Source organism: Lepisosteus platostomus, chromosome 7 (genome assembly GCF_059453375.1).
Source record: "Lepisosteus platostomus isolate fLepPlt1 chromosome 7, fLepPlt1.hap1, whole genome shotgun sequence".
In the NCBI taxonomy this organism is placed as follows: domain Eukaryota; kingdom Metazoa; phylum Chordata; class Actinopteri; order Semionotiformes; family Lepisosteidae; genus Lepisosteus; species Lepisosteus platostomus.
In genome coordinates this window covers 33,449,932-33,476,968 of record NC_142617.1, presented here as the reverse complement: position 1 = coordinate 33,476,968, position 27,037 = coordinate 33,449,932, and the positions used below count along the sequence as shown (strand labels likewise).

The following is a 27,037-nucleotide window of genomic DNA, read 5'->3' as shown; positions in this document are numbered from 1 at the left end:
AATTAGATTACTCGTGTTCTCTGTGTGATTCTGATGGCCAAGAGCCCATGTGTACGTGTGTAACTAGATAGATATGTGCAGCTGATGCAGTGGCTTCTGTGACAGGCAAAGATGCCTGATGTGGATGGTTTCTGTGAGTGGTAACAGGATCTGTGGACGAGAAGGTTGTGCTGTTTAGGTGGTGGGCACAGTGGGATGATACAAATATCTGGGAAAAAAGTTTCTATGGGCCACCCTGTAAAATGAATGTCACGGATGTCGGAAGGGACAGACTGTGGAATGGCAGGAGAGCGGAAAAAGACCCATATGCGTAGCGGCGGAAGGAAGGATTACCCCGGGCTCAGCAGTTCAGGAGTCATATAGAAGCCAATGCCCTCAGGCAGCGGACGTGGGGCGACCTGGTGCTAGGCAGGTCTCAGGACATCAATGCTGAACGAAGGTGAATGAGAGACCCGGAAATATATTGCCCCAGAGAGGGAGACACCGGAAGGACAGCAAAGCACAGGAAACTAGGGACAGGACAGAGTAGGAGCGCCCTCTGGCTGAAGAGGGCATGACAATGAAGAGGATATCTCTGATGATCATAGGATCCCAGCGAGGATCATTTCCATACTTAATTCTTCTACACACAGCTTTAAACATATGAGGGACCATATTTCCACGTTACAAATTTGACCCTCCACACTGATGTCATTCATTAAACTGAAATAAACTGTAAAAATTGTCGATGGTGGGACATTGCTCTAAAGAAGAAGCAAATATCGATTATAAGATTGTTTGTATTTCATTTGGTTAGTTGTAACCACAAGATGAAAGTTCTGCATCATCTAGATCCTAGTCATCTTACCTTTTACTCAGTTATGCATGCATGTTGCTGGTTTGTAAAGTTCCTGTTAGGACTACAGCACACTTCCAGTAAAATTAAGAAAGACACGAGGTCATTGTTTTCCAGACATGAGTGAACTGCCTGTGTGCTTGTGTGTGCTTTTGTGCGGTCTCTTGTGCAATTGTGGGCAAGTCTGTCCTGTGCATGTACGATTCTTGAAAGCTACTGTAGTTCAGTCATTTTCACTGGCTCAGGCTCAAGTACCACCAGGAAGGAGAAACCGACGGGGAATGCATCAGAAAATAAGATCCTGCGTGTCAATTCTATTTCTCCTCGGAGGTAAGTCTTCAGATATTGTAACTGATAGATTAGGCCAGATATACTCATTCCTAGTCCTGGGGGACACACGCTTCAGCTTTAGTATGGACATTAGAAACAATGAGTACTGACCTGGAAACAGTGGTAATATAGCCAAGTCAGTGGTTCTCAAACTGTGGTATGCATACCACTGATGGTACATGGAGTGCCCCCAGGTGGTACGCCAGATTACCCTGGAAATTAGTTTTTGTGTGCACTGAAAAATTGGGAATTAAAAATTGTGTGATTTACTTAATCGGTTTCAGAAAGCTTGAGATGGGTTTTCGTATCTTCTATTTTAATAAAATTAGTTTTATGTGTCAAATACGCAGCCCACGTACTTCGCTACGTCGATACAGCACGCGCTAAGGCTTGAGTGTTCGTACTCCTCTCGAGCTTTCAGAGACCCAGTTTAGCCCCACATTCGCCAACAGAACAAGTGATCAAAAAAGAATACCTCGCAAAAATCAAGTATTATGTCATGGCTGAAAGGAATAGATGCCAAGAGTACTGATGCAAGCTCTGATAGATCACACACCCGTTGAGAATGAGGAGGATAATACATCGTCCACTGGGGTTTGACCATATTTAATTTGACCACATAAAAAAAAGAGAGCACCCTGAGGAACTTTCTTATTGCCTTATCTGGGAAGGGGGTTGGGATGAACAAGTTTTATGTTCATTGGTAAAGTAACTGTGATGATGTTTAACTGTGTGAAATGCATAAGTCCCCTCTGCTGCAATAACAGTATCTTCAGATTTAATGCCAGATTTTACAAAATAATCTGTTAATTTGGTTGACAAACTCTCTCCTCGAACTGCCTTTTTGTGTTTGTGTCAACATGAGCTTGCAAGTCAAATACACCTTTATGTGCCATGGAGACAAAAGTACCAGGCTTACACACCAAACATTCAGCTTCCCAGTCTTTTCTGCCTCTTCAAAAACACGGAAATTTATTTATTAGTTCTGCTGTGTATTTACACTTTCACTTTGGCATTGTGTTTGAGGGTAGGAAAACAAGAAACAAAATAGGTTTCTCGTTGAGAAACGAAATAGTCACACCCCTGAGTCCGCTTGTGTCAGGGATGTCGGAAAGGACGAACCGTGGAATGGCAGGAGAGCGAAAATAGACCCTATGCGTAGCGGCGAGACGGGGGTAAGCCTGGGCTCAGCTGTTCTGGAAATGCCGTATAGAAACATATGCCCTCAGGCCATGGACAGGAGTGACCTGGTGCTATGCAGGTCTCAGGACATCTGAACCTCAATGCTGAGTGAAGAGCAGAGCAGAAACAGGAAGTAAATAGGCTACACAACAAGACACACCAGAAAGATATGAATAATCACAGGGAACTAGGAACAGGAGAGAAGTAGAGCGCCCTCTAGGTATACTGAGCATGACAGCTGGGTTGTGCTCCACCCTGTGCTCAATCACAGGCTAAGCTGAATGAGGTTTGTAATTGGGATGACCCTTGTGCTAATGAAGATAAGATAAGATCACTTTATTGGCTATATACAATTTTCTTGTAATAGGAATCTGTCTTTTCGCATACCCCCAACTGGCTCTCCATGAGACACACAGACAGGGAGAGAAGCTTGGGGTCAGAAATGATTAATTCACAGAACTGTCCTCAGTTCGGCCAGTTCGGCCTTAAGCAGAAGGAAAATGTGGGAGTATCGGATGTAGTGTCACTCCCTCCAGTGTCTTTTCACCATCACTTGCTACCTTTTCAAGAGCTGTTGAGTCAGAAATAAGGGAACAAATTCCTAATTGGCGTGTTCAGGAGAGAGTGCGTCTGTGTGTTGACATTGTTGAAATAACGAATCCAGGGCCTGAGTGCAGAAAAAACATCGAAACCAGCACGTGGATCAATTAGCACTGGTGATTAAGGTTTTAGTAGGAACAAAAAAAAACGGCAGATACATGGTTCCTGGGACCAAAAGTGAGAAGCATTGAAGTAGAGTGCTGGACTCTGGTTTTGGCAGTAAATGCCCCCAGGTGACTTCTGCTCTGCTTCAGCTCATGTATACTGACAGCCTGTTCCTGTACACTGACAGCCTGGTCAGTCTGTACACAGTTCTGAAAATCTTTACTTTCTGATTCTAATGCATTTTTTCTTCCTCACACTCTAGGCTTTGTGAAAGCCAAAGAAATATTTGGAGCACATGGCGTAAGAGGTGGACTCGTAGAGATTGAGTTCAGCTATCCAGATGGGTATCGGAACAATGAGAAGTACTGGTGTCGGCATCCCTGTTGGAATACGAAGGATGTTCTCATTAAAACTGGCAAGAGGGACACTATGGTCACTGTAGGGAGATTCTCTCTGTTTGACAACCAGAAAGTTAGGACCTTCACTGTGACCATGAATAATCTCACACTGCAGGACACTGGGGTGTATTACTGTGGACTGGAGCGATGGGGGCCTGATAAATACACAGAAATAAAAGTGAGCGTCAGTCCAGGTAAATAATCATCACTCAATTTCTTTTAATTTAAGAGTCGATTATTTGTATTTTTACTGTATTTAATTGTTTAGAATGGAATTCAATTGAATTCAGGGTTCAGCAATAGTCTGAAATACTGTACACACTGAATGAGCCAGTGACAGTGAACAGCCTGAGAATCATCATCCAAAGTCGGATTTGTTTTATTGTTATTTTTCTGCTTGTAGGGACGATATGTTTGACCAATGCCTGCATATGGAGTAGTAAATTTGTGCTTCAAAATAAGGGATGTTCTAGTTCCTTCACTGTTCTTGTGTGACACAGTGGCCTTGATGAGGGAAATCAGTGAGTTCTTTAGAGCTCACATTCTAGATGTGTGAACATTATAGCACAGACCATGTGACTAAAAGAGTCTTCAATACCCATGGTGGGATGACCCTCCTATAACCATGGCTTCCTGTTCATACATTGCCCTGTTTATAATGTGCAAATATCTCCCATAGCATCATTAGATGGCTGAAATGATCTTCTGCTGCTAGGGCTTCCTGCCATCTGTAGAGCAACCTCTTATTGCGCTTCCTGCAGAAAGAGCTCTGCTGTTTACATTGGAGAAACAGGAAGAACACTGGTCGACGATTTCAAGAAACTTGTCAGAGCAGAGAGGATCAAAGATCCCTCCACGTTGACAAACCGTCAGTTCTCATTCCACTTCTTCCAGCCATGATTACACGGGCTTTTCTGTCTGCATCCTTTTACAGGGCTTCCGAGACTCTTATTCCAGAGGGACATCAGAAGCCATGATTTTCCTAGATCCCGGATCACTTTTTTCCCCCAGCTCTCGGTGATCAACACGTTTCTAGAACCTCTCCATTCATTGACTTCACAAAATCCTTACAGATTTCAGCTTTTCACACCTCGGCCCCAGATCTCACTCCGTCTGGACAACTCTCTCTCACCTGTGTGCCCGTTCGCACCTGCGCCCTGTCTCTCTCTCTTCACACCTGGAGAAGGCTCCACAGTCAACAAGTTCCGTTCCTTCTTTCCACTTTTCTGCAGCCTTGAACTCCCCTCTACTTGTTCCTGTGCTCCTCTCTCAGATCTGTGGTGGAGACGGTGCAGAAGCTTGGGGGAGTTGGTGGGGGGGGGGGGGTGGACATAGACCTGAGCTCTGCCAGCCAACTCCAGGATTTGAAAAGCAGTCTTGATTTCAGAGTATGAGAGAGTCACTTCAGCAGGGCTGTCTGACAGTACTTTACCACAAGCGTCATGAGTGCTCAGTGAGGATTGCACGGTGTAAGGAGGAATTGAATGGCAGTGCTGTATTGCAGTGGATTCAGAGATTAGCTGACTGACTGGTCATCCCTTGTTTTGTCTCCCTTACTGATGCCTCTACTTGCTCTCCATGCCCAGCAGGGAAGGAACCTCCTGGACTTGACTCCGGCGCACAGACCAATGGCAGTGCCCTGGCAGGTGAGCTCGTTTACCTGTACAGTAACCTCTTGTGATTGGTGGAAAGCAGGTCTTCAAGAGGTGATGGAGATCTCTGGGGGTCTTCAAGAAACCTAAAGCTTTAAATTTGGGGTAGTACCAAATGATCAACATGTGCTGAATATCCATTACAATATATCATGTCATGTCATTTGTCAAACCGCTTTATACCACACGGTGTCGCGGGAAGCCGGAGCCTACCCGTCAAGCAACGAGCGCAAGGCAGGGTACACCCTGGACAGGGCGCCAGTCCATCACAGGGCAAGTGCAAGGGGACAATTTAGAGGCCACGGTAAAGGCTGAATGGTGACATTTGGTCCAGACAAAGGGAATGATAACTCCCTACTCTTATTGAGAAATGCCCGGGCATCTTTAATGACCACTGAGAGTCAGGACCTCGGTTTAACGTCTCATCCGAAAGATGGCGCCCATTACAGTATAGTGTCCCCGCCACTATACTGGGGCATCAGGACCCAGACAAACCGCCCCCCCGCTGGTCCATTACAATATATTGGGTAGTTAATCCCAAGGGCAATAAGAAACTATAAAAAAAAAGGAGGCATCCTTTGTATTCTTCTAGACATAAAGTGCACCTCTGCTGGAGATAGGGTGGATATGATTCCGGGACATCTTGTCAAAGATAATGGCCTCCGACATTCCATACGTTCTGTGTTAGTGAAAAGAAATCATGGACAAACCATGTAAATTAAGATGAATCATGACTGCTGCTTGCTCACTTACCAGCTGGAAACAGAAAGACCAGAGTAGCCTCACCAGATTGAGAACTATGTTGAAATGAGACGGGTGCAGTTTGTACTCCTCTGGGTTCAAAATCTTTCTTAAAATCTGGAATTATTCCAGTCTTTTCCAGGGATTACAGGGATTGTGGACAGGATAGGCATCATTGAGATGTTTCCAGTATCTATCAACTATTGTATCAGTATATTCTGCTTTGTGAGTGTGGTTGCCTTCATTTATAGTCAGGTAAATAGAGTTTACCCATAAAAACAATCCCATTAGTGCAAACCATGCAATTTATGAGCGCTGTGTGTGTTTTTAGACGCCCATGTTGTGATTCTGGCAGTCCTTGCAGTGATAGTCTGTGGGCTCCTGGTGGCAGCTGTCATTCTCTTCACACAGAGGAGAGCCACACGTTCCCTGGGTAAGTCTCCTCCAGCTGGCCCATCAGTGAAGCTCAGCAGAGCACTGCTGCCCAGGGCCGGGCTGTGCTGGACAGAGCTGCAGCAGAGCTGCTCTCTCCAGACTCAGTAGCCTGTGACTGACCCCTCCTCTGTGACTGTGAGCTGCTGCAGTGAAGCTGTTACTGGACTGACAGGACACCTGCTGATGCTGATGACTGGATCAGGTGTGTTGAAACAGGGGCTCTAGTTCAGAGGGCCAGTCACTCCACAACACGGGCAAGCAGGAGGACCTTCCAAAATGAACAGTGAAAGGTTAGAAACACATGAGAAAATATAGACATTGAAAATAAGAACATTTTATTTTCTGTTTGTATATCTGTTTGGGAGACAGCATGTGAAGAAAGAAAAACAGCACACACAGTTTGCAAAGTAGCAACAAGCTTTTATTTGTCTATTTGTTTATTTTATTTATTTATAAGATCCTAGCTGTAGCTTTCTGCATTCTGCCAATAATCAGAAAAACATGTTTCTTTGTTTTGTTTTACCAGTTATGAATCTCGCCATCATGGAACTTCCCAAGGCAAACGTGCAGGTAATGACATCCTTCAACCACAGCTTATGCACAATTCTTTGACTGTGCTAATAAGGCCTGAATAAGGAGTGAGAAAATGTTATAGTATAGTATTATTCAGCTTTGTTCTGAAAGTGACGTATTTCTCTTTTCAAGTTGTGCTTCTTGTGTATAATGTACATTAATATTTAAGGTGGTAAAGGAAAATTATCGGCATTTTGGTCGGATCAAGTTCTGCAGATCGCAGTGAAGTGCACAGTTAGAGAAGTCAGAGAGACACAACCACTTACGATGCATCTGCACTGGCCAGAGCAATGTGAGCTACGATGCCAAACGCCACATCAGACACAACTCCGAAATAATCCGAAACACTTCAAGTAAACACATAGCCCTACCCATACTTTTTTATTTGATGTAATCTACAGTAAAGGCTGCAACCATTGGTATGTTTTCACAAAGAGGCTTGCTGTTGCTAGACGTGATGTCATCCCTTTGGAATTGATATGGCTGGAGGCCTGGCCCTTTGGAGTAGGGAAATTCTCTGCTGCTTGGGAGTGATGCTCTGTGGCTCTGTAGCAGGAGGTACCCACGATTTCCAATGTGTGAACCCCAGTGGAGGCAGATGCAAACTGGTTACAAACATATTTTTCTGTGTTGACCAGCTTTTCAGCAGCTATCAGTGACAACATAGGATGTAGTCTGGCAATATTTCTAAGATGGAAGAATGATGCACATGTGGATCAAATTTCAAGCTTGGACCAAATACCACCCCCCAAGTTCATCAATTTAGATTCAAACACAGTGCCATCCACAGTTAAGTGTACTGCATTGCCTTTACATAGTTGTTGGAAGGTGCTTGGGAGCATGATTTCAGACTTGTTGCAGTTTAAATAAAGGAAAATGATGTCAATGATGATTATGTCACTGATGCAATTTGATAGAGCAGAGACAGCCAGTTCAATGTCAGGTTTAGTATGGACGTAAATTTGAGTACCAGACGTAACGAGTCCAACTTCAGAACTGAAACCGCCAAGAGAGAGACAAAGTGTCAGCACCCAGAAACATGTCAGAAGCTCCAAATAAAGTGTCAAGGCAAAAAAGTAAGACACAGAAGTAACAGTGTCAAAAGGAGCACAGATGTCAGTCAATTGCTCCTTCCAAGACTGAAAATGAATGTTCAGGCCAGAAAGACAAAACCTACTTTATAGTCTGTGGGCCACTGCCTTCCTTGAGTACAACTGGTCAGTATACCATAGGGCAGAGCCAGTAAAGTATACCATAGGGATACTTTAGTCTCAGTCTCACCTATTAGGCTCTGAATGACTTGGCACCTCAGTACCTGTCTGAACTATTATCGCCCTACTCCCCACCTCGCAACCTTCGCTCTTCTAATTCTGCTCTCCTTACTGTCCCCCAAGCCCGTCTACATTCTATGGGTGAGAGGGCTTTCTCTTCTTATGCCCCCAAGCTCTGGAACTCTCTCCCCAAGGATATCAGAGAGTCACCTTCTCTAACCTCCTTCAAATCCAGACTCAAAACCCTCTTCTTCAGAAATCCCTTTACTTAACTGGTTCCATTCTTCTAACACGGTCTCCTCTATATATTGTAATTGTGTTTTATCTTGTGTATTCTTCTTATTTATTGTTGTTGTCATCCTGTAAAGTGCTTTGAGACGCCACCTTTAAAGGCGCTATATAAAATAAAGTTTATTATTACTATTATTAAAGGAGAAAGTTTGATTTTTAAGAGGAACTATGGTGTCAAGAGTAATAAAAAAAAGCTATTAAACACTTGTACCCTGTCTTCAAGAGTAACAGAGTCTAGAGTAGCAAAACTAAGTCTGGTCAACTGACCACAGAGTGTGAGGGTGAAAAGTATGAAACGGGAAATTGTGTGATAAGTGAGAAACAAAAGAGGCATTTGCAGTTACTAAATCCAACGTGTGACCTTTGTCATGACGTGGGCTGAGAACGAACTGGTTGAAAGGAACGCATTCCAGCAAAGCTATGAAATCCTCAGCTAAACTGGAAGACCTTGAATCAAGATTGATGTTAAAATCACCAAGAATAAGGATCCTCTGAAACCTGAAACATAAAATAGAAAGTAAATCAGTAAACTCACCTAAAAAGGCATCATTAAGCTTTGGGGTCTATAGACAGTGACAATAATAGTAGAGTGTGGAACAGGACAGTCAAAAGGGGTGGTGTGGTAGCTCTGTGGCTAAGGATCTGAGCCTGTGGCTGGAAGGTTGCCGGTTTGTATTCCACGGCCAGCAGAGGAATCCTACTCTGTTGGGCCCCTTAGCAAGGCCCCTACTCCCAGCTGCTCCAGGGGTGCTGTATAAATGGCTGACCTTGCGCTCTGACACCCAGCTTCTCATTCCCTGTCTGTGTGTCTCATGGAGAGCAAGTGGGGGTATGTGAAAAGACAAATTCCCAATACAAGAAATTGTATATGGCTAATAAAGTGATCTTATAAAAAGAAGACCTATACATGAATGCAGGCTGATTCTGATCGTGATTGTGTGTAGTTCCTGACCAGGCTGACACAATGGCCTGACAAACCCACAAGAGGTTTCACTTATAGCTTATGTTCCTTTGATAAGCATAGATTAAGCCTGGTTATCCATTTTCACCAAACAGAGATGTTACTAACCTGTTGTTTATGCAGCAGAAAAACAACAGAAATGCAGCAATACGATATCTGGTCTACATAACAGCAGCATAAAGCATGAAAGACAATCAATCCTACATTCTATGTCATAACCTTCTCTGATCAGATTGTACACCCAGTCAAACGTTTATATAGTTAATCATCAAAATTCACCATGCTTATTATGGCATTTGTTATGATGTGAGTGGCACAACACCAGTGCTATTAACTGAAATGTGCTATTTGCAGAAGAGGTAAGATTTTGAAAATTATTGTATGGTGTCTCAAGGGTGCCATGTGAATAAAATTGTGTCGATTCAAATAAACTCACCAGGAATGCATCTACTTATTTAAGTATATAGATTATAGTGCCTTGCAAAATGGGATCCTTCCTATAATGTCCCATTTTGTGAAATGACAAAATAATGCATACATATTTTTAATCTGAATATTTCATTTGAAACCTGAATTCTCCTTGGTCTTCATGGTTGAATCCTTTCTTGAAATTCACTACCTGACTGAGGAACCTTACAGAGACAGATGTATTTATTCTAAAATCATAAGAAATACTATTATTACACACAGACAGGGGACACTTAACTAATTACGTGGCTCATTATGATACATTTATGACCTTAAATTAATTTATGTATGCCACCATAAAGGGTTTGAATATTTAAAGCAATCATGACTTTTATTTCTTTTAACTCTCTATTTACTTCTTTCTTTTGCTTTGAGTGTGTGGAGAAGATCATGTATATGAAAAATATTAGTTGATACTTCTACGTTTCTTGACTGTAAGCTTTAAAGCAACAAATGTTAAAAATGTCTGAATACTTTTTGCAAGGCACTGTAGGGATGCAGGATAATGAGTAATGAACCCCGATCTCTTTCCTTCTGCGCAGTAACTTGATCTCTGCTTTCCCAGTTTTGCTAACTGTAAGGATACAACATCACAAATGTAAATATCAGTTGGGACAGATCCTGATGCAAGATGAACAACTAAGCAACTATTGCATCACACCTATGGCATTCTTTAGCTGCATGATACCTGAAGGCTTCTAGGCCAGCTCCAGTTAATTCATTTTTACTCTCTCCTGTTTAGAATGATGATGTTCCTCTGGCTGTGTATGAAGAGATCGATGCAGGAGGCGCCAGGCCTCTGTCCTCTGTGTACTCCAGCGTGTCGAACCTTCAGGAGAAGAGCCAGGGACTGTATTCCTTCGCACAGCTGCCTGGACCCCAGCTCACACCCGAAGACAGGGGTGTTTACTCTTTGGTGACAGCCCGCTGAGCATTGCCTGCACTGTGGGCACACACTCCTACAGGTGACAGTGTAAGGGCACGAGGAAATGTCTGCTTGTCCTTTGTTTCAAATGAAACGTGTTTCCATCCTTCATCCAAAACAAGGGGTGGGGCAGTCCCGGACCTGGAGGGCCAGTGTGTCTGCAGGTTTTCCGGGTCTCTTCAAAGCAGAAGGAGCTTTCAGAGACACCAGTTAACCTAGCAACAATATCCAAGGAAAGTGAGAGAGAACATTTGGAGAAGGCCCATACAGACATTATAGGGAACATGCAAACTCCACAGAGAAGGACCTCCACCTCAGAATCGAAGCCCGGGACCCAGGACTTGTGTGGCAACAGCATTTAACTACAAAGACACTGAAAAAGATCCTGTCATTCCTGAAAGTGTTTTACCACATCTTTTTCCTCCCATTTGCAGAAATAATAGTTTGTAAAAGAAGGCTGACCTACAATGTGTGGAGTTTTCATTGTTTTCACTGTTCATTGTTCACAATCTATTTTTTGAAATTAACAAAAATAACTTAATGTGAGTTCAGTAATGAGGAAGTTTTTCACCTGCTGGTCATTCAGTTCTCAGAGTACACAGAACACTTCTCTATCTTCTCTTCCTCGCTGTACAGCCTTGCACTCAGACAGACCACGGCTGCTTCTGCTTCTGGACAGAGCTGAATTGCTGCACTTGGCAATTTTGATTTCGACGTGCAAAAAAATATATGATCACGTGGCAAGACTGCAACAGTCTTTTTGCTTTATTCGTTTACTGTCTTTGTCTTTACTTGTTTATATATCCATTTTTTACCCACTTTATCCTATTCAGGGTCGCAGGGGAGCCAGAGCCTGTTCTGTCAAGGAACAAGTGCAGAGCAGGATGCACCCTTGACAGAAAACCAGTCCATCACAGGGCAGATAGACACAGACACGCACCAGGGCCAATTTTCCCAGAGGCCACTTGTCACGCCCTCTGCAGCCAGAGGGCGCTCCTACTCTGTCCTGTCCCTAGTTTCCTGTGCTTTGCTGTCCTTCCGGTGTCTCCCTCTCTGGGGCTATATATTTCCGGGTCACTCATTCTCCTTCGCTCAGCATTGACGTTCGAATGTCCTGAGACCTGCCTAGCACCAGGTCGCCACTCTGTCCGTAGCCCGAGGGCTTTGGTTTCTATACGGCAATTCCAGAACTCTTGCACTGCTGAGCCTGGGCTAACCCCCCGTTCCGCCGCTAAGCACACTCCTGCCATTCCACGGATCGTCCCTTCCGACATCCGTGACAGAATGCTGAGCCTCCTACTGACCCTGTGAGCAGCGCCTTTTGTCTTTCCACAGCTTTTTCCTTTTTTTGCTGGGCTTTTTTTCAGTTCTTCTATTCTAATAGCGGGATGCTACTCCTGACTTCCATGCCTGTGAGCGGGTCATTCTGTGTTATGCTGTCCCGACATCCGCTTACGAATACCTGGCTTTCCTCGGGTTGCCTCTCCCGGCATCTGTGATTGAATGTTGAGCTGGCTTTCCTATTCTTATTGCTGGATATCACTCTGGACATCCGTGCCTGTGAGTGGGGTTCTTGCCCGGCTCTCCTCGGGTTGTTCATTCCGATATCAGTGATAGAGTGGTAAGCTTTTTTTTCCGTTTCTCTATTCTCATTGCTGGATATCACTCTGGACATCCGTGCCTGTGATTGGGTCTAGTGCCTGGCTCTCCTTGGGTTGTTCATTCCGATATCAGTGATAGAATGTTGAATGTGTCTTGCCCAGTCTGTAGTATTTTTCCCAGGTTTTTATTTTTATTTTTGGCTTGGTGTTTTGATTTTTCACTTCCTGGTTTCCCCTTCTCTATGGTCCCCCTGTCCCGTGTGTCTTGGAACTTTTGATTCCTATCTGGTTTTTGTGGTTTGTTTCCCTGGTCTCCCAGATTTATGTTTGTTGTGGTTTGTGCTTGTGTACTTGTCGTTTTTGTTTTAGTCTCTGGAGCTCTACCTGACCCCCCCTTCCTCTACCCAATAAAGGTTTATACCCTGGAGGAGGGGGAAACTCTCCGCTGTTGACTCCCGGAGGTTTCCTTTCAGTTAAATTAGGTTTTTCCTCCCCCCAGAGCTGTGCAGCTCACTTATTTGTATGGGTGTCAGGAGCTGCCCATGAAGGGGGGGGGGGGTACTGTCATGCCCTCCAGAGGGCGCTCCTACTCTGTCCTGTCCCTAGTTTCCTGTGCTTTTCTTAGGTCACCGCTCTGCTGTATATAACCCCCCGAAAGCTAGCATTGGGAGAATGCTGGAGATGTTTCTAAAGACATCACTTGCACTCAATTGAAAGGCGTAGTTAGCATGGTGTGTTTTTTTGTTATTGCGTTTTCTAGCTGTTGTAAATGTGATTGTAGATTTGCTTTGTTCTTTTACTTCAAAGAGTGGTGAATGTCCCCTAATGAACACTGGTATTCACTCTCACCACCGAGAGTCTCTATTTGTTCCGGGTTTCATATCACCCTGGACTCTGAATTACTTCATTTGAATCAATTGTTCATTAAATTGATCGGTTTCTGTATTACCACCTTTTCCTGGACTTCTCTGGTGGAGAGTTGGAAATTGTCTATCAATCCTGGTATGGCGATGTGAGAGGTGGGGAATGAGATTGGGGTTGTGAAATGACTCCTTTACATTAGATCAAATTTAGTTTTCTCTTTTGTTTCTTAAAGGCTTTTTGGGTAGCATGATCGAGAAGACGCCCATAGGCATGAGGCCAAGTTCTGCTGCTGCGTTTTTTGTGTTTCATGTGTGGCAAGTTTTACTTTCACAAACAGCATACTAATCTATCAGAGCACATCTATGTAGTAATGGTAATGTTTTTGATGTGGTTACACAGGTATTTAGGTCAATATACTGGGTCAATATACCAGAAACGATTTAATTTTTTGATACCTTAATTGTAGATTCACGGATAATGTTGATATGAGGGTCGGAAAGTTAACTTAACTTAAATGTATAGTTGTATGCTAAAGTTTTGGCACCCCTGGTCAAATTGCATGTTTCATAATCTCTAAGTGAAAAGAAGTTAACATAACCTCTGCAGGGAACATCCTTAAGCTTGACATATTTCTGCACATTGTAATGCACAATTGCTATTTATTTGCTAAACTTAACAGATTGAAAAAATAAAACAGTGAGTGGGGCATTTAAACATTCATGCTGGATGGGTGCAGACCCAAAAACCGATTGCCCAAAGCTGACTAAAATAGACAGCATGTTTTCTTGGGGTGGGGGGGGGGGGAGAGGAAACCGGTGCAAATGGAAGAAATGCCTGGAAATGAGTGGAACATGCAAACTTCACACAGAATGCACATCCATCCAAAGTCAGACACCTCACACATAACAGCTGGCTTGTTGCATCATAAGGCTGAGCGTGCTTTTTGGAGACCATGAGCACAACTTCCTCCTGTTGTCTAGTGCTTGTCTGACCTCACATCCCCTTTGGCCAAAACTACGAGACTCTATGGTTGCCTTAATTTAGATTATATTGAGCCTGTTCAGGCTGTACAAACCATATCTCTGAGTCTTTAAACATCAGTGGTCTGTCTTGTGCTACAGTGGAAAGCTCATTATTGATTATTTGATCTTTTTTAAAAAAAATCGGAAGGGCTGCACTGATGCTTAGTTCCTTTCTGTCCTTCTGTTCCACAGCTAGACTCATGAAAGAGCTTTTTGCTCATTTCCTTTTATAAGGTAGCAGGAAGCTTGACAAGTAAGCACAGAAACCTTTACACTCTATCGGAGAAATATGAGACCGTCTGTGCAGATCCCTTCTTTCCTCGCGGGTAAGTCGAGGTATTTTAATTCATAACAGTGACCAATTTTGTTGAGGAAAAAATCTGCTATTTTCTGGGTCTTTTTGTGGACCTTCACAAGATAAGCTGGGACCTAAGGCACTGAGCTTCGCATACCGACTCTTCTGAGCAATTCAATTGGGGGGGGGACAGTACACTTCCAGACAGCGGCACAGCCTCCTAGCTCACGGGTTTTACCCTGGACTGTGGCACCTTCTGCGTGGAGTTTGCATGCTTTACTTAACAGTATGTGCATGTGTGCCCAGTGAACTGCTTTTGCTACGGTCAAGACAAGCTTCCTCTCGCCTTGACCAAGCTCCTCCAGAATCTTCACTCTTGCTTCCGATGCAGAGTGTCTCAATCTAATCGGTTTCCACCAACTGATATTAATACTTCAATTAGCACTGAATGTCCAGTGATTTCACTATAAAACTGGGGCTGGATGTTGTCTTACAACCCATTGAGTACAGTGCTCAGGTGTAGCGGTCAAATCCCAAGAAAAAGGCAATGATTAAAGGCTTGTGCAGTAATAACCTTATAAACTTTAGTAACTGTACTACTAACTTATTCTACAAATTGATATAATACATTGGAACCATGAGAGGTTTTAAAAAATATTACTAACATTTTTCTTAGTAATAAGATTTCTTTTAATCCTGACAGTCCGCTCACCCTGAGAAAGGTGTGTACGGGACAGGAAATGTTGTTTCAAATGATAATTTGACGATTTGTTAGAAAAGAATGAGTGCAATATTTTGTGTTTTTATAAAAAACTTTTTTAACAAATTAAACATTTGTCATAAAAATTACTAAACATATTTCCTGTGTATTTTCAGTAATAAGTCTTTAAATCAAAAGATGTGGTTTGCAAGATGTGGTTTTGTCTTCGCGGTTTAACAGAGCCGACTGAACTTGAGCTGTGTTTGTTTGTTTTGCAGTGTAGGGCTGTCTTGAGCTCTGTGGCTGTCCTGAGCCGTATGTATCAGTACTCCAGTGTAGATGACTGTTCTGAGCTGTGTGTGTCTGCACTCCAGTTTAGATGACTGCACTGAGCTTTGTGTCTGTCCTGAGCTGTGTGTGTCTGTCCAGTAGTGTAGGTTTCTGTATTGAGCTGTGTGTCTGTACTGCAGTGTTGGTGTCTGTTCTGAGCTGTGTGTGTCTGTACTGAAGTGTCAGTGTCTGTACTGAGCCGTGTGTCTCTGTACTGCAGTGTTGGTGTCTGTACTGAGCTGTGTGTGTCTGTACTCCACTGTAGATATCTGTTCTGAGCTGTGTGTGTCTGTACTGCAGTGTTGGTGTCTTTATTGAGTTATGTGAGTCTGTACTGCAATCTAGGTGTCTGTCCTGAGCTGTGTGTGTCTGTACTGCAGTGTAGGTGTCTGTCCCGAGCTGTGTATCTGTGCTGAGATGTGTGTGTCTGTATTGCAGTGTAGGTGTCTGTCCTGAGCTGTGTGTCTGTGCTGAGATGTGTGTGTCTGTATTGCAGTGTAGGTGTCTGTCCTGAGCTGTGTGTCTGTGCTGAGATGTGTGTCTCTGTACTGCAGTGTAGGTGTCTGTCCTGAGCTGTGTGTGTCTGTATTGCAGTGTAGGTGTCTGTCCTGAGCTGTGTGTGTCTGTACTGCAGTGTAGGTGTCTGTCCTGAGCTGTGTGTCTGTGCTGAGATGTGTGTGTCTGTATTGCAGTGTAGGTGTCTGTCCTGAGCTGTGTGTGACGTTACTGCAGTGTAGGTCTCTGTCCTGAGCTGTGTGTCTGTGCTGAGATGTGTGTGTCTGTATTGCAGTGTAGGTGTCTTTCCTGAGCTGTGTGTGACTATACTGCAGTGTAGGTTTCTGTCCCGAGCTGTGTGTCTGTGCTGAGATGTGTGTGTCTGTATTGCAGTGTAGGTGTCTGTCCTGAGCTGTGTGTGTGTGTCTGTACTGCAGTGTAGGTGTCTGTCCTGAGCTGTGTGTGTGTGTCTGTACTACAGTGTAGGTGTCTGTCTTGAGCTGTGTGTGACTTTACTGCAGTGTAGGTGTCTGTCCTGAGCTGTGTGTCTGTGCTGAGATGTGTGTGTCTGTATTGCAGTGTAGGTGTCTGTCCTGAGCTGTGTGTGTGTGTCTGTACTGCAGTGTAGGTGTCTGTCCTGAGCTGTGTGTGTGTGTCTGTACTGCAGTGTAGGTGTCTGTCCCGAGCTGTGTGTCTGTGCTGAGATGTGTGTGTCTGTATTGCAGTGTAGGTGTCTGTCCTGAGCTGTGTGTGTGTGTCTGTACTGCAGTGTAGGTGTCTGTCCTGAGCTGTGTGTGTGTGTCTGTACTACAGTGTAGGTGTCTGTCTTGAGCTGTGTGTGACTTTACTGCAGTGTAGGTGTCTGTCCTGAGCTGTGTGTCTGTGCTGAGATGTGTGTGTCTGTATTGCAGTGTAGGTGTCTGTCCTGAGCTGTGTGTGTGTGTCTGTACTGCAGTGTAGGTGTCTGTCCTGAGCTGTGTGTGTGTGTCTGTACTGCAGTGTAGGTGTCTGTCCCGAGCTGTGTGTCTGTGCTGAGATGTGTGTGTCTGTATTGCAGTGTAGGTGTCTGTCCTGAGCTGTGTGTGACTTTACTGCAGTGTAGGTGTCTATCTCAAGCTGTGTGTCTGTGCTGAGATGTGTGTCTCTGTATTGCAGTGTAGGTGTCTGTCCTGAGCTGTGTGTGACGTTACCGCAGTGTAGGTGTCTGTCCAAAGCTGTGTGTCTGTGCTGAGATGTGTGTGTCTGTATTGCAGTGTAGGTGTCTGTCCTGAGCTGTGTGTGACTATACTGCAGTGTAGGTTTCTGTCCTGAGCTGTGTGTCTGTGCTGAGATGTGTGTCTCTGTACTGCAGTGTAGGTGTCTGTCCTGAGCTGTGTGTGTCTGTATTGCAGTGTAGGTGTCTGTCCTGAGCTGTGTGTGACTTTACTGCAGTGTAGGTGTCTGTCCTGAGCTGTGTGTCTGTGCTGAGATGTGTGTGTCTGTACTGCAGTGTAGGTGTCTGTCCTGAGCTGTGTGTGACTTTACTGCAGTGGAGGTGTCTGGTCTGTGCTGAGATGTGTGTCTGTATTGCAGTGTAGGTGTCTGTCCTGAGATGTGTGTGTCTGTATTGCAGTGTAGGTGTCTGTCCTGAGCTGTGTGTGACTTTACTGCAGTGTAGGTGTCTGTCCTGAGCTGTGTGTGACTTTACTGCAGTGTAGGTGTCTGGTCTGTGGTGAGATGTGTGTCTGTATTGCAGTGTAGGTGTCTGTCCTGAGATGTGTGTGTCTGTATTGCAGTGTAGTAAACAAAACCTGGAGCTTGAAAGAACAAGGAACATTATTCATCACACAATACAGTGCTGGCCTCCTAGTAGACATCTGGGAAGAGATCCTTTAAACCAGCAGTTCTCAATGCTAGATCTAGAGCAACACTGTCTTCTGGTATTTGCTCCTACCAAGGTCTTAATAGAGGCTCATCAATTTCAATTTTCAGTGTGTTTTTTAACAAAACAATTTTTACCAGTTAAAATGATTTATGGGGTTTGAAAGTGGTATCAACCATGTTTCAGAACTCTGTTCATTCAGATGTGTTAGCTGAAATGTAACCAATTGGACTTGAGAGAATTAGGTACATTGTCATGCCCTACGATCTCTCTTCATCTTGAACAGACTGCCAATTAAGTGTCTGTGTCAGAATAAGGGATTAAAGTTATGGAGAGGTTGCATGACGTTCCATGTGCTGAAGCGAAGAGCTGAGTGCGCAAAAAAGCAAGCAGTTTCATTACCTGCATCAATTAACACAAGAGATTAAGGGTCCAATTGGACCTACCTACAGCAGTTCCTGGTTAAACACTTAGATTTCTCTCAAAGGCACAAAGTTCTTTGTTTCTTTTTAAGAATCATTCCATCCCGATTGTTTTTTTGTCTTTTCCCAGTTCTCAGCTGTGTGATGTCAGCAGAGAGGAGAGTGAATGGATCTGAAGGAGGACGTGTAGAGATTGAGTGCGACTATCCAGATGGGTATCAGCACAAGGAGAAGTACTGGTGTCGGGATCCCTGTTGGAATAAGGATGTCTTCATTAAAACTGGCAAGATGGACATTGAGGTCACTGTGGGGAGATTCTCTCTGTTTGTCAACACTTCAGTCAAGGCCTTCACTGTGACCATGAATAATCTCACCCTGCAGGACACTGCGGTGTATTACTGTGGACTGGAGCAATGGGGATTTGATAAATACACAAAAATAATAGTGAGCATTGATACACGAGGTACACAGTCAATTTAATGTCAAATTTGACTTCGATAGATAATACAAATAGTTGAAGTACTTCAGGCGGGTAGCTGCTCCAGCATGCGTAGTCTGCAAAGGAACAAGTAATAGGTTTATGCCATGCTGAAAAGAGAAGAGAGAAAACACAACGTTTTGGCTGTGAAGCCTTCTGCAGGTGTGAGATAGACAGGGCAGACAGAAAAGATTAAATAGCGCAGAAGAACGAAAGCTGGGAGAGGGGAGGAGGCAGGAGGGGCAGAGAGGCAGAGAGGTCACTCAGGAAGTGCAGTGAAGAAGGGTGAAGAAAGGTGTGAAGTCAAAACCTGCATGAGAATGAAGAAAATTACACCAAAATAAGTCGGTCATTGAGAGAAGGGGGATGGTGTGAACGTAGTTTCAGGGTGAGTTTTGTTTCTGTTTTTTTTTTCTGCGATGGGAGTTGAGAAACCCTTCTTTGAGAACAGAGACAGAGAGATCAGTGTGCTCATGGCCGTCTGAGGTGAAATGAGAAACTATGGGCTTGGAGAAATCTTTAATCTTCACAGCCCTAACATGTTTTCTGAAGCGGTCTCCTAGTCTGGTTTCCCCAACGTGCATTTTCTGTTCAGGGGACACAGTAAATGAGGTTGCTGGAGGTACAGGATGTTGTCTGGGTGATCCGGAATTGTCCTGAGGGGCCCTGAATGAGCGTGTTGTTAGATATGTATTTGCTTGGGGATGATTGCCGAGTGCGGTCAAGGGAACTGTGAACCAGAAGTTTACGTAGATTGGGTGGTCGGCGGTATGAGATGAGATGAGATGATGGAGGGACCGCCCTGTAAAATGGACCAGTTGTTAATAACGGTCTGAAGCCTGAAGAAGGCTTCACAGCCGAAACGTTGTGTTTTTTCTCTTCTCTTTTCAGCATGGAATAAACCCATTACTTGTTCCATTGAAATAGTTGTATTTACAGTATTTATATGGAATATATAAGTTACATTTATAATACATACAATAATTAGCATGTAATTTTGTTAATTGAAATAAAAAGATGTACATTTGTCAGTTTACAATATTATGGGCAGGTTTGATATGATGTAAACTAGTGAGCCCATTATTAATACTTACTGTGCTGTCATCACCTGGGCAGGTTACTGTAGACTAGAAATTGTTTCACACAAAGACCACGGGCGCTAATCCAACTCCCTCTGCTCGTGGTGTGCTGACTTCCCATTCCTCATGTCGTCCTGTTTAAACATTGTCCTACTTAAAAGGTGTAACTATTTTGCACAGCTTCTGTTGGGAGTAAACGTGTGACACAACTGATAGCTGAAAACACTTATTGAGGTATTGAGGAGTTTGTAGCTGGAACCCACCAAGTCTGGAATCTCCAGCTGTGTCTTTACATCTTGGCTCATAGCCAAGAGGAGCTGTTTTTCCCTCTAAAGGCCTAACTGGTATACCAGGCCTGTAGGTCTGTGGCAAATACCAAGAGGTTTGGCAAAGCAGCACTCCTTATACCCACAATGGCATAACAAGGAGGGGCTCAAGGAGACAGGTTCTCCCACTGAGTCATTCATCTTATGTCACTCGACAAGCTCTGCAGCGGGGTACAGGAGGGACAGCTCTGATTGGACAAGTGGTGTGTCCCTCACTGGCAGCACCGTGTCCTAATTTACTACTCTCTTCCATACAGTGTGAGCAAAAAAATAAATAAAAGGGAAAATAGTCCTGAACCCTGTGGCCCAGGTCCGTGATGACAATATTAATGCAGTCCTGCTCTCATATTTCCTAGATCAAGCAGGTTCATCAATCCCACCTCTCATTTAGCTCTACAGGGCTGTTTTAGGGTCATGTTAAGTTGTACTAATATTGAATTGACAGACAATTGCTTAATTACTTAAAAGTGAAATTAATAATTTAATTCCCTTGTTTACTGTTTTTACTAGTCTCACGATCGCATTGTCTCATGTCCTGGGATGTTATTTCAACATTCATTTCAACCTGCTGGATGTTGAAATAGGAATTTCCCGTAGGAGTGAATTAGAAGTTTGGCCTGGTAAGTCTCTCTGGCTTGTAGCTCTGTAGCTCCGTACTGTTTGTCTCCTCAGCTCCTACAGTCTCCATGCTGTCCCCCTCAAGTCCAGGGACTGTTACAGAGGAGGCCACTGCCACCCCACCAGGAGTCCACAACACCCAGACAGGAGGCAGGGAGTTCACAGGTGAGCTTGTTTGCTTGCACAGTCAGTTCCTCTCACTGGTGGTGATTTAGAGTGCAGGAATCTTCCAAACATTGTATTTTGTTGTGACGGATTTTTCTTTGAGCCGATACCCTGGAGATCCTTGTATCAGTTAACTACTAACTACCAAACAGGCTAGATGGGCTAATGGCCTCTTCTCTTCAGCCACCTTTCTTCCGTTCAGACTGTTCTCACTTTCTTATGTCTTTTCAAGGTCATTACACAAACTCACTCAGACTGCAGAAGCTGAGAAGGATATTAAAATATATTTTTGCCTATTAAAATATATCCATAACATTCTATATATACAGTATATTATTAAGTGGGAACACTTGACAGAATTATAAGAGTCTATATTAAGCATACTTCTAAGTATTCTTAATTACTACCAGAATATGTATCATAAACTGTACACTGCTATTCAAAAGGCTTAGATATTACTAAGAGTAATAATATATGGAATAACACAATGCAATGCAACACAATGCAATGTGTCCACTAATGTTTTCTACTATTACAGCAACTGTTATTAATACTAAGTTTGGTTCGCAAACTTTAATTCACATTGGAAAAAGAACACAGACAGAGTGTTCTCAAAGACGGTTTTCCGAACTCATACATCAGAAAGACTACAGAAACCAAAATTATCCTGCAGCTACTGTAAGATCACACCTTCCCCCTTCTCTTAACGACAGACTACTTTTCTTCTAAATTCTCTCTATTCATTGTAGGTTTCATTTCACACCTCTCTACACCTATTCTGACTTCACCCCTCTTGATTGGCCTCTCTGTCTGTCCCCTGCTCCCGCCTCTCACTCCTCCTCTCTCCCAGCTTTTGTTCTCCTATGCTACATTACCTTTGCCTACTGCCCTGTCTTTCTCACACCTGAAGAAGGCTACACGGCTGAAAAGTTGTGTCTTCTTTCTTCTCTTTTCAGCATGGAATAAACCTTTACTTGTTCCTTTGCAGCCTACGCATGCGGACGCAGCTACCCACCTGAATTAATTCACATTGATCAGAATTTTCAAAAACTTGATCACACCAACACTATACAACTACACACGACTTCATCACACCAACACTATTCAACTATATAAACTTTGATCACACCAACACTATACAACTACACAAAACTTGATCACACCAACACTATACAACTACACACAACTTCATCACACCAACACTATTCAACTATATAAAATTTGATCACATCAACACTATACAACTATATAAAACTTGATCACACCAACACTATACAGAAGCGTGCAAGATGAAGTGCTGTAGTAGCTCATCCATTACAATCATCCATCAAATCTTCTTGACTCATCGGCAAGCGTCCCTCATCACTAACATCATTTGCTTCCCTCTACACATCCACACAAATAAAAGGCCCAAAAAATAAATAACGTAAATCCGTGGCACACAACAAAGGAAACAGCCATGCCTTCTATAACAGACAATGTGTAACATGACATTTTCTAGCTACAGACAAATGCTGTGGAAAATAACACAACCATGCTGATCAGATCTCCACTCTTATTAAGCCAAAGAATGCTAACCCCACATGGTTCTTTCTTTAAGATTGTCCAAGACATCACAACCACGAATGGACACCAAGCTCGGTGTGATGAAGCAATTATTTGTTCCAGTCTTTCGTCCTCAACAGTCAAAGATCATAAAGTAAAGTTTACAAATCCTGCTCCTGCTTTGCTAACTGCTGTCATGAAGTGATTTGTGGGTGGCTGGAGATCCCCCGGCAAACCCGTTTGCACAGATTGCATAACAGAAGGGCTTTTTCCTCTAAGCCACTAAATTCTGTGGCAAACAGCTAGAGTTTTGCAAAGCAGCAGCAGTCCACACCCCCTGTGCCAGGTTATTTTAAAACGGCTTATTTAATTTCATGTCAAATTAGGAAAGCAGCCTTGTGATATCCTAACAAGGCATCCCCTCCTGTAAATCGTACGAATTTAGGCATTCCTTCTGTTTTACAGACTGTGACACAATGGCTGCAAGAGTTGACGAAAAGCATGATAGTGGAAGCCCAGGTTGTGTGCGGCTCTTACTTGAAGGTTGTGTTTGGATTGGGAGTGCGGTGCTCTTTGACATTTTCTGCCACTGTGGTACTGTACGTGCTGCCAGGGGAAGCCACAAATAGTCTGTCCTGTAACCTTTGTTCCCCCTTCAGCTTTAAGTGCCTCCCAGTTTCCACTTCGCTTCCTTATTTCAAGAGATAATTTTAGTCCTGGTGTGCTAGAACCACAATTTTCTAACTGCAAGCAGGAATGGCACTGGTTTATTCTGAAAAGTTCATTTTCATAAAGGCTGATAATCAGAGACAAGGACACTTTTTAATATAGCCTATATGCATTTCTAAAAATATTCTTTAGTGTTGAGTTTTGAGTGTTGGGTATGTTGAGCATGATAACAGCAATCACATTATTGAAAGCCATGCGATTTATGAGCACTGTGTGTGTTTTGCAGTAGACACCCACATTGTGACTGGGGCAGTCCTCTCAGTGATAGCCTGTGGGCTCCTGGTGGCAGCTGTCATTCTCTTCACACAGAGGAGAGCCAAACGCTCCCTGGGTAAGTCTCCTCCAGCTGGCCCATCAGTGAAGCTCAGCAGAGCACTGTTGCCCAGGGCCTGGCTGTGCTGAACAGAGCTGCAGCAGAGCTGCTCTCTCCAGACTCAGTAACCTGTGACTGACCCCTCCTCTGTGACTATGAGCTGCTGCAGTGAAGCTGTCAATGGCCTGATGGGACACGTGCTGATGCTGATGACTATACCTGTGCAGCAGGAGCTGCAGTGGCAGCTAGCTGTACAGTGAAAGTAATTGTAAGTGCCTGAATGTGCAACGTGGAACTGTCTAACAACTGTACCGTGCATACACTTGTTCACCGAAGCTACTAGGAACTTTCATGAAATACAATTAATGACAATGTATTTAACGGAATAGGACCATCCTTTAGCTTTTGTAATGGAAAGTTACTGAAGAAAAGTGTTTTATCCTAAAAATATCGTTTACGAGCAGAGCTTTGTTGTAAAAGCAGCTGGATTCTTTGAACAAAGTGTGATTGTACCCAGCGAGTCAAGGGCATGGGATGTTCTCAGAATATGTTTATCTCTGCCCCAGCAAAAAAGGCAGATACAAAACTGCACGTAGCTGTCTTCTCTGTCGTTCAAGGCTAAGACCTCTAAGGACTGGAAAATTACTGTCTTGCCTGTCTTTGTATTACTAACCAACCATAATGAAGTAAACAAGTTGAGGTGCTGCATCAGCTAAGTGTATAAAATAAGGGACTTTTCTCTATTTTACTTTGGAAATCAGCTCCCACTTGCTGCACAGACCGGTGGTTGCTGTCTTCCCCTATTGCGCAATATGAATAAATGCCTTACTGAGTGAATGAGAACACCTTTCCTGGCTCTTCTCTGATAAAGATTCCACAACACTTTGCAGAGGAATATTGTGCCTCCTGGATTGTAATTTGTAGCCCAGTTGGATTCTGCAGTCTTTTCCTGAACAGCTGCAGTTGATCCCAGGTGTGTTCTTTGGGATCAAGGTCAGGGCTCTGACCAGGTCAATTTTTAATGACCATTCTCCTTGAGTTACTCTAATTTCTCATTCCACTCTACACTGGCAGCACACGGTTGTTAATAAATGTGAAATATTTTTGTAATATGTTGTAGTTCATATGGATTTACATTTAGCTACAGTGGCATAAAATCTGCATCCAGGAAAGACATTGTGCTGGCGTATTAGTATCCCATTTAAGAGGGGTATTTTTTCCCCTACCATCTACTAGGTTGGATATAATTATGTTAACAGAGGATAAACACTGTTAATGAATAACAGTGTGAAACAAATCCCACTGTAAAAATCAGTGGCTTTTGAGTTAACAGTTTTACTAACGCAGGATTATACTGACAATGCTACAAGTTGCTTGATTGGCTGGTAACCCGTCGGAAAGTGTCACTCCTCCTCAAGGCCTACATAAGTGTAAGCAGAGAAAGCAGGGCACACTTTTCATGTTGAACAAAGTATTGCCACTAGTGGCCAGAAAATAAAGCAGAAGAAAAAGCCCCAAACTCTAACTCTGTTCCTTAGAGCACATTCTAGCTATGATAGGTAACAATGTTCTAGAGAGGGCTTGTGCATACAGCATCATTTTAGATTTTGATTTCTGTGTGCTTGTCATGCGAGACTTCCCAGGAGTAACAGCGTGTAAAAAAGAGGTAGGAGGACGCAAGATGGAAATTCTTCCTGATATGGTTCTGTGAATCCTTGGGACGAGCCAAACTTAGGAATGAAAGAGGGTTTTTGTTTTCGGAAAAGTGATTTGGGGATTTTGAAGCTGGCAGTTTAGTTGCCAATCTATTATTAGAGAGGGATTTTGTAAAAATAAAGTGCAGCTCAAAGCTTAAAGAGGAGTTTAGGTTTAGGTTTGGTTCACACTGCACATATAGGAACCCTGTGCATCTGTTTCACTGAGACCTGCCTGTTCAAATGCTCTTACGACACCTTGCCCTGGTATGCCAGCACTGGAACAAGTGGCCTTGTGTATCGTTCTGAAGGATAGCCTGATAACTAAGGACACTGTAATACATCAATATAATGCTACTGTACAGTTTTACACAAAAGCTGATTTGTATAATTTGCTCTCTTCACCCACTTTGTTGCTGTAATTATTATTATATGACCTACTGAATGTGGGCTTTTTTTCAGCCAAGGACCATCTAACCAGGAGAACTTTCACAGACGCTGCACAGGTAACTTTCATTTACCGTACAACAATCCTTCACTGTTACAGCGACTGAGCTGAACCCTAACAAGACGCTGCAAATTTTGACCGTTATCGATTGATTCAGTTTACCCCTGTCTTACTTAGGATGCTGAATATGCAAATGTTGGCACCGCCGCTGGGATCAAGCCCCTGTCCTCAGTGTACTACAGCGTGTCGTACCATCAGGAGGAGGACAGCCAGGGACTCTACTCCCTCGCACAGCTGCCCGTGGACACACCCAAGGACAGTGAGGTTTACTTTCTGGTGACAGCCCACTGAGCTGGGCCTGCACTGTGGACACACACTCCTACAGGTGACGACACAGGCGCAAGGGAAGCCAGTCTTGTCTTCCCTGATACCGAAACATTCTTCGCCCTTTTCAATGAAGTGGCAACATCCCAATACAAATGGATGCTGGAAGGATTTTAATGACATTTGTTTATAAATTCTTATAATTGCTCCGTGCATTTATACAAGCATTTGAGAAGACAATTACGTAGCAAATAACAGTAGCTCTAAATCAAAACTGAAATCTTTTAAACTATCAAGCACGCTGATGTTGTGAACAGAGCTATAGGGAACATTGTAAACGCACATACCGATGAACACGCAGAGCTTCATTCTACACTGATAATAGAAGTGTAGAAAGAAGACAAAACAGAAGATTTCAGCTATGCATTTTTTCTGCTCTTAAGCGTGGAAATAACTTCTCCTTATTCTTTTGTCATACCTACAGCAGCACAGCTTCCTACTCCAACTCACACAAAGTATTAGTATACTTTATAGTTTATACCATGATGGATAACCTATATATGACTGAGCTATATCTATAATCATATATGACTGAGCATGGATCTCCAAACCCCCAAACTAATCAGTTCCTAAAAATAGGAATTCTCTGCATATGTGCTATTAGTTTGTAGGAGCTCTTAAGGTCTGGTCATCTGTCAGGAGAAGGTTTGCCTCCGATTGGTTGATGAGAGATAGATTCCCTCTGATTGGCTGAGGAGAAAAGGATTGCCTCTGATTGGTTGATGTGAGAAACCTTGCCTCTAATTGGCTGGCTATCTTTGCTTTGTTGAGAAGCTCTGTATTATACCTCTATAAATTCCAGTAATTATGCTTATGATGCCAGTCTAAGTGCTCAAAGGGATGTATGTAAGTTCTTTTGCATAAAATAAAACACATAATTTTAATTCCTCCCTTGCCTGTT

General features: G+C 43.4%; 2 protein-coding genes across 4 annotated transcripts; both read left to right on the top strand.

The window, feature by feature from the left end:
* The first annotated feature begins 1,052 nt into the window (after positions 1-1,052).
* On the top strand, positions 1,053-13,316 carry LOC148658568 (uncharacterized). 2 transcript variants are annotated; one of them, XM_088639923.1, is made up of 6 exons: positions 1,053-1,165; positions 3,315-3,644; positions 5,037-5,096; positions 6,175-6,276; positions 6,805-6,848; positions 10,585-13,316. In XM_088639923.1, the coding sequence occupies exons 1-6, from the start codon at positions 1,117-1,119 to the stop codon at positions 10,771-10,773; spliced, it is 774 nt and encodes a 257-aa protein (XP_088496049.1). In that variant the 5' UTR covers positions 1,053-1,116; the 3' UTR covers positions 10,774-13,316. The 2 variants fall into 2 exon arrangements, with proteins under 2 accessions (XP_088496049.1, XP_088496050.1); XM_088639924.1 differs by having other exon boundaries at positions 1,055-1,165; positions 5,040-5,096.
* A 711-nt stretch (positions 13,317-14,027) lies between these two features.
* LOC148658567 (CMRF35-like molecule 1) lies at positions 14,028-27,025 on the top strand. 2 transcript variants are annotated; one of them, XM_088639922.1, is made up of 6 exons: positions 14,028-14,580; positions 18,488-18,820; positions 20,913-21,023; positions 23,524-23,628; positions 25,767-25,810; positions 25,930-27,025. In XM_088639922.1, exons 1-6 carry the CDS (start codon positions 14,544-14,546, stop codon positions 26,101-26,103), a joined length of 804 nt encoding a protein of 267 aa, XP_088496048.1. In that variant the 5' UTR covers positions 14,028-14,543; the 3' UTR covers positions 26,104-27,025. The 2 variants fall into 2 exon arrangements, 1 of the variants encoding a protein (XP_088496048.1); XR_015940102.1 differs by lacking the exons at positions 14,028-14,580; positions 18,488-18,820; positions 20,913-21,023; positions 23,524-23,628 and adding an exon at positions 24,090-24,583 and having other exon boundaries at positions 25,930-26,023.
* The last annotated feature ends 12 nt before the right edge of the window (positions 27,026-27,037 follow it).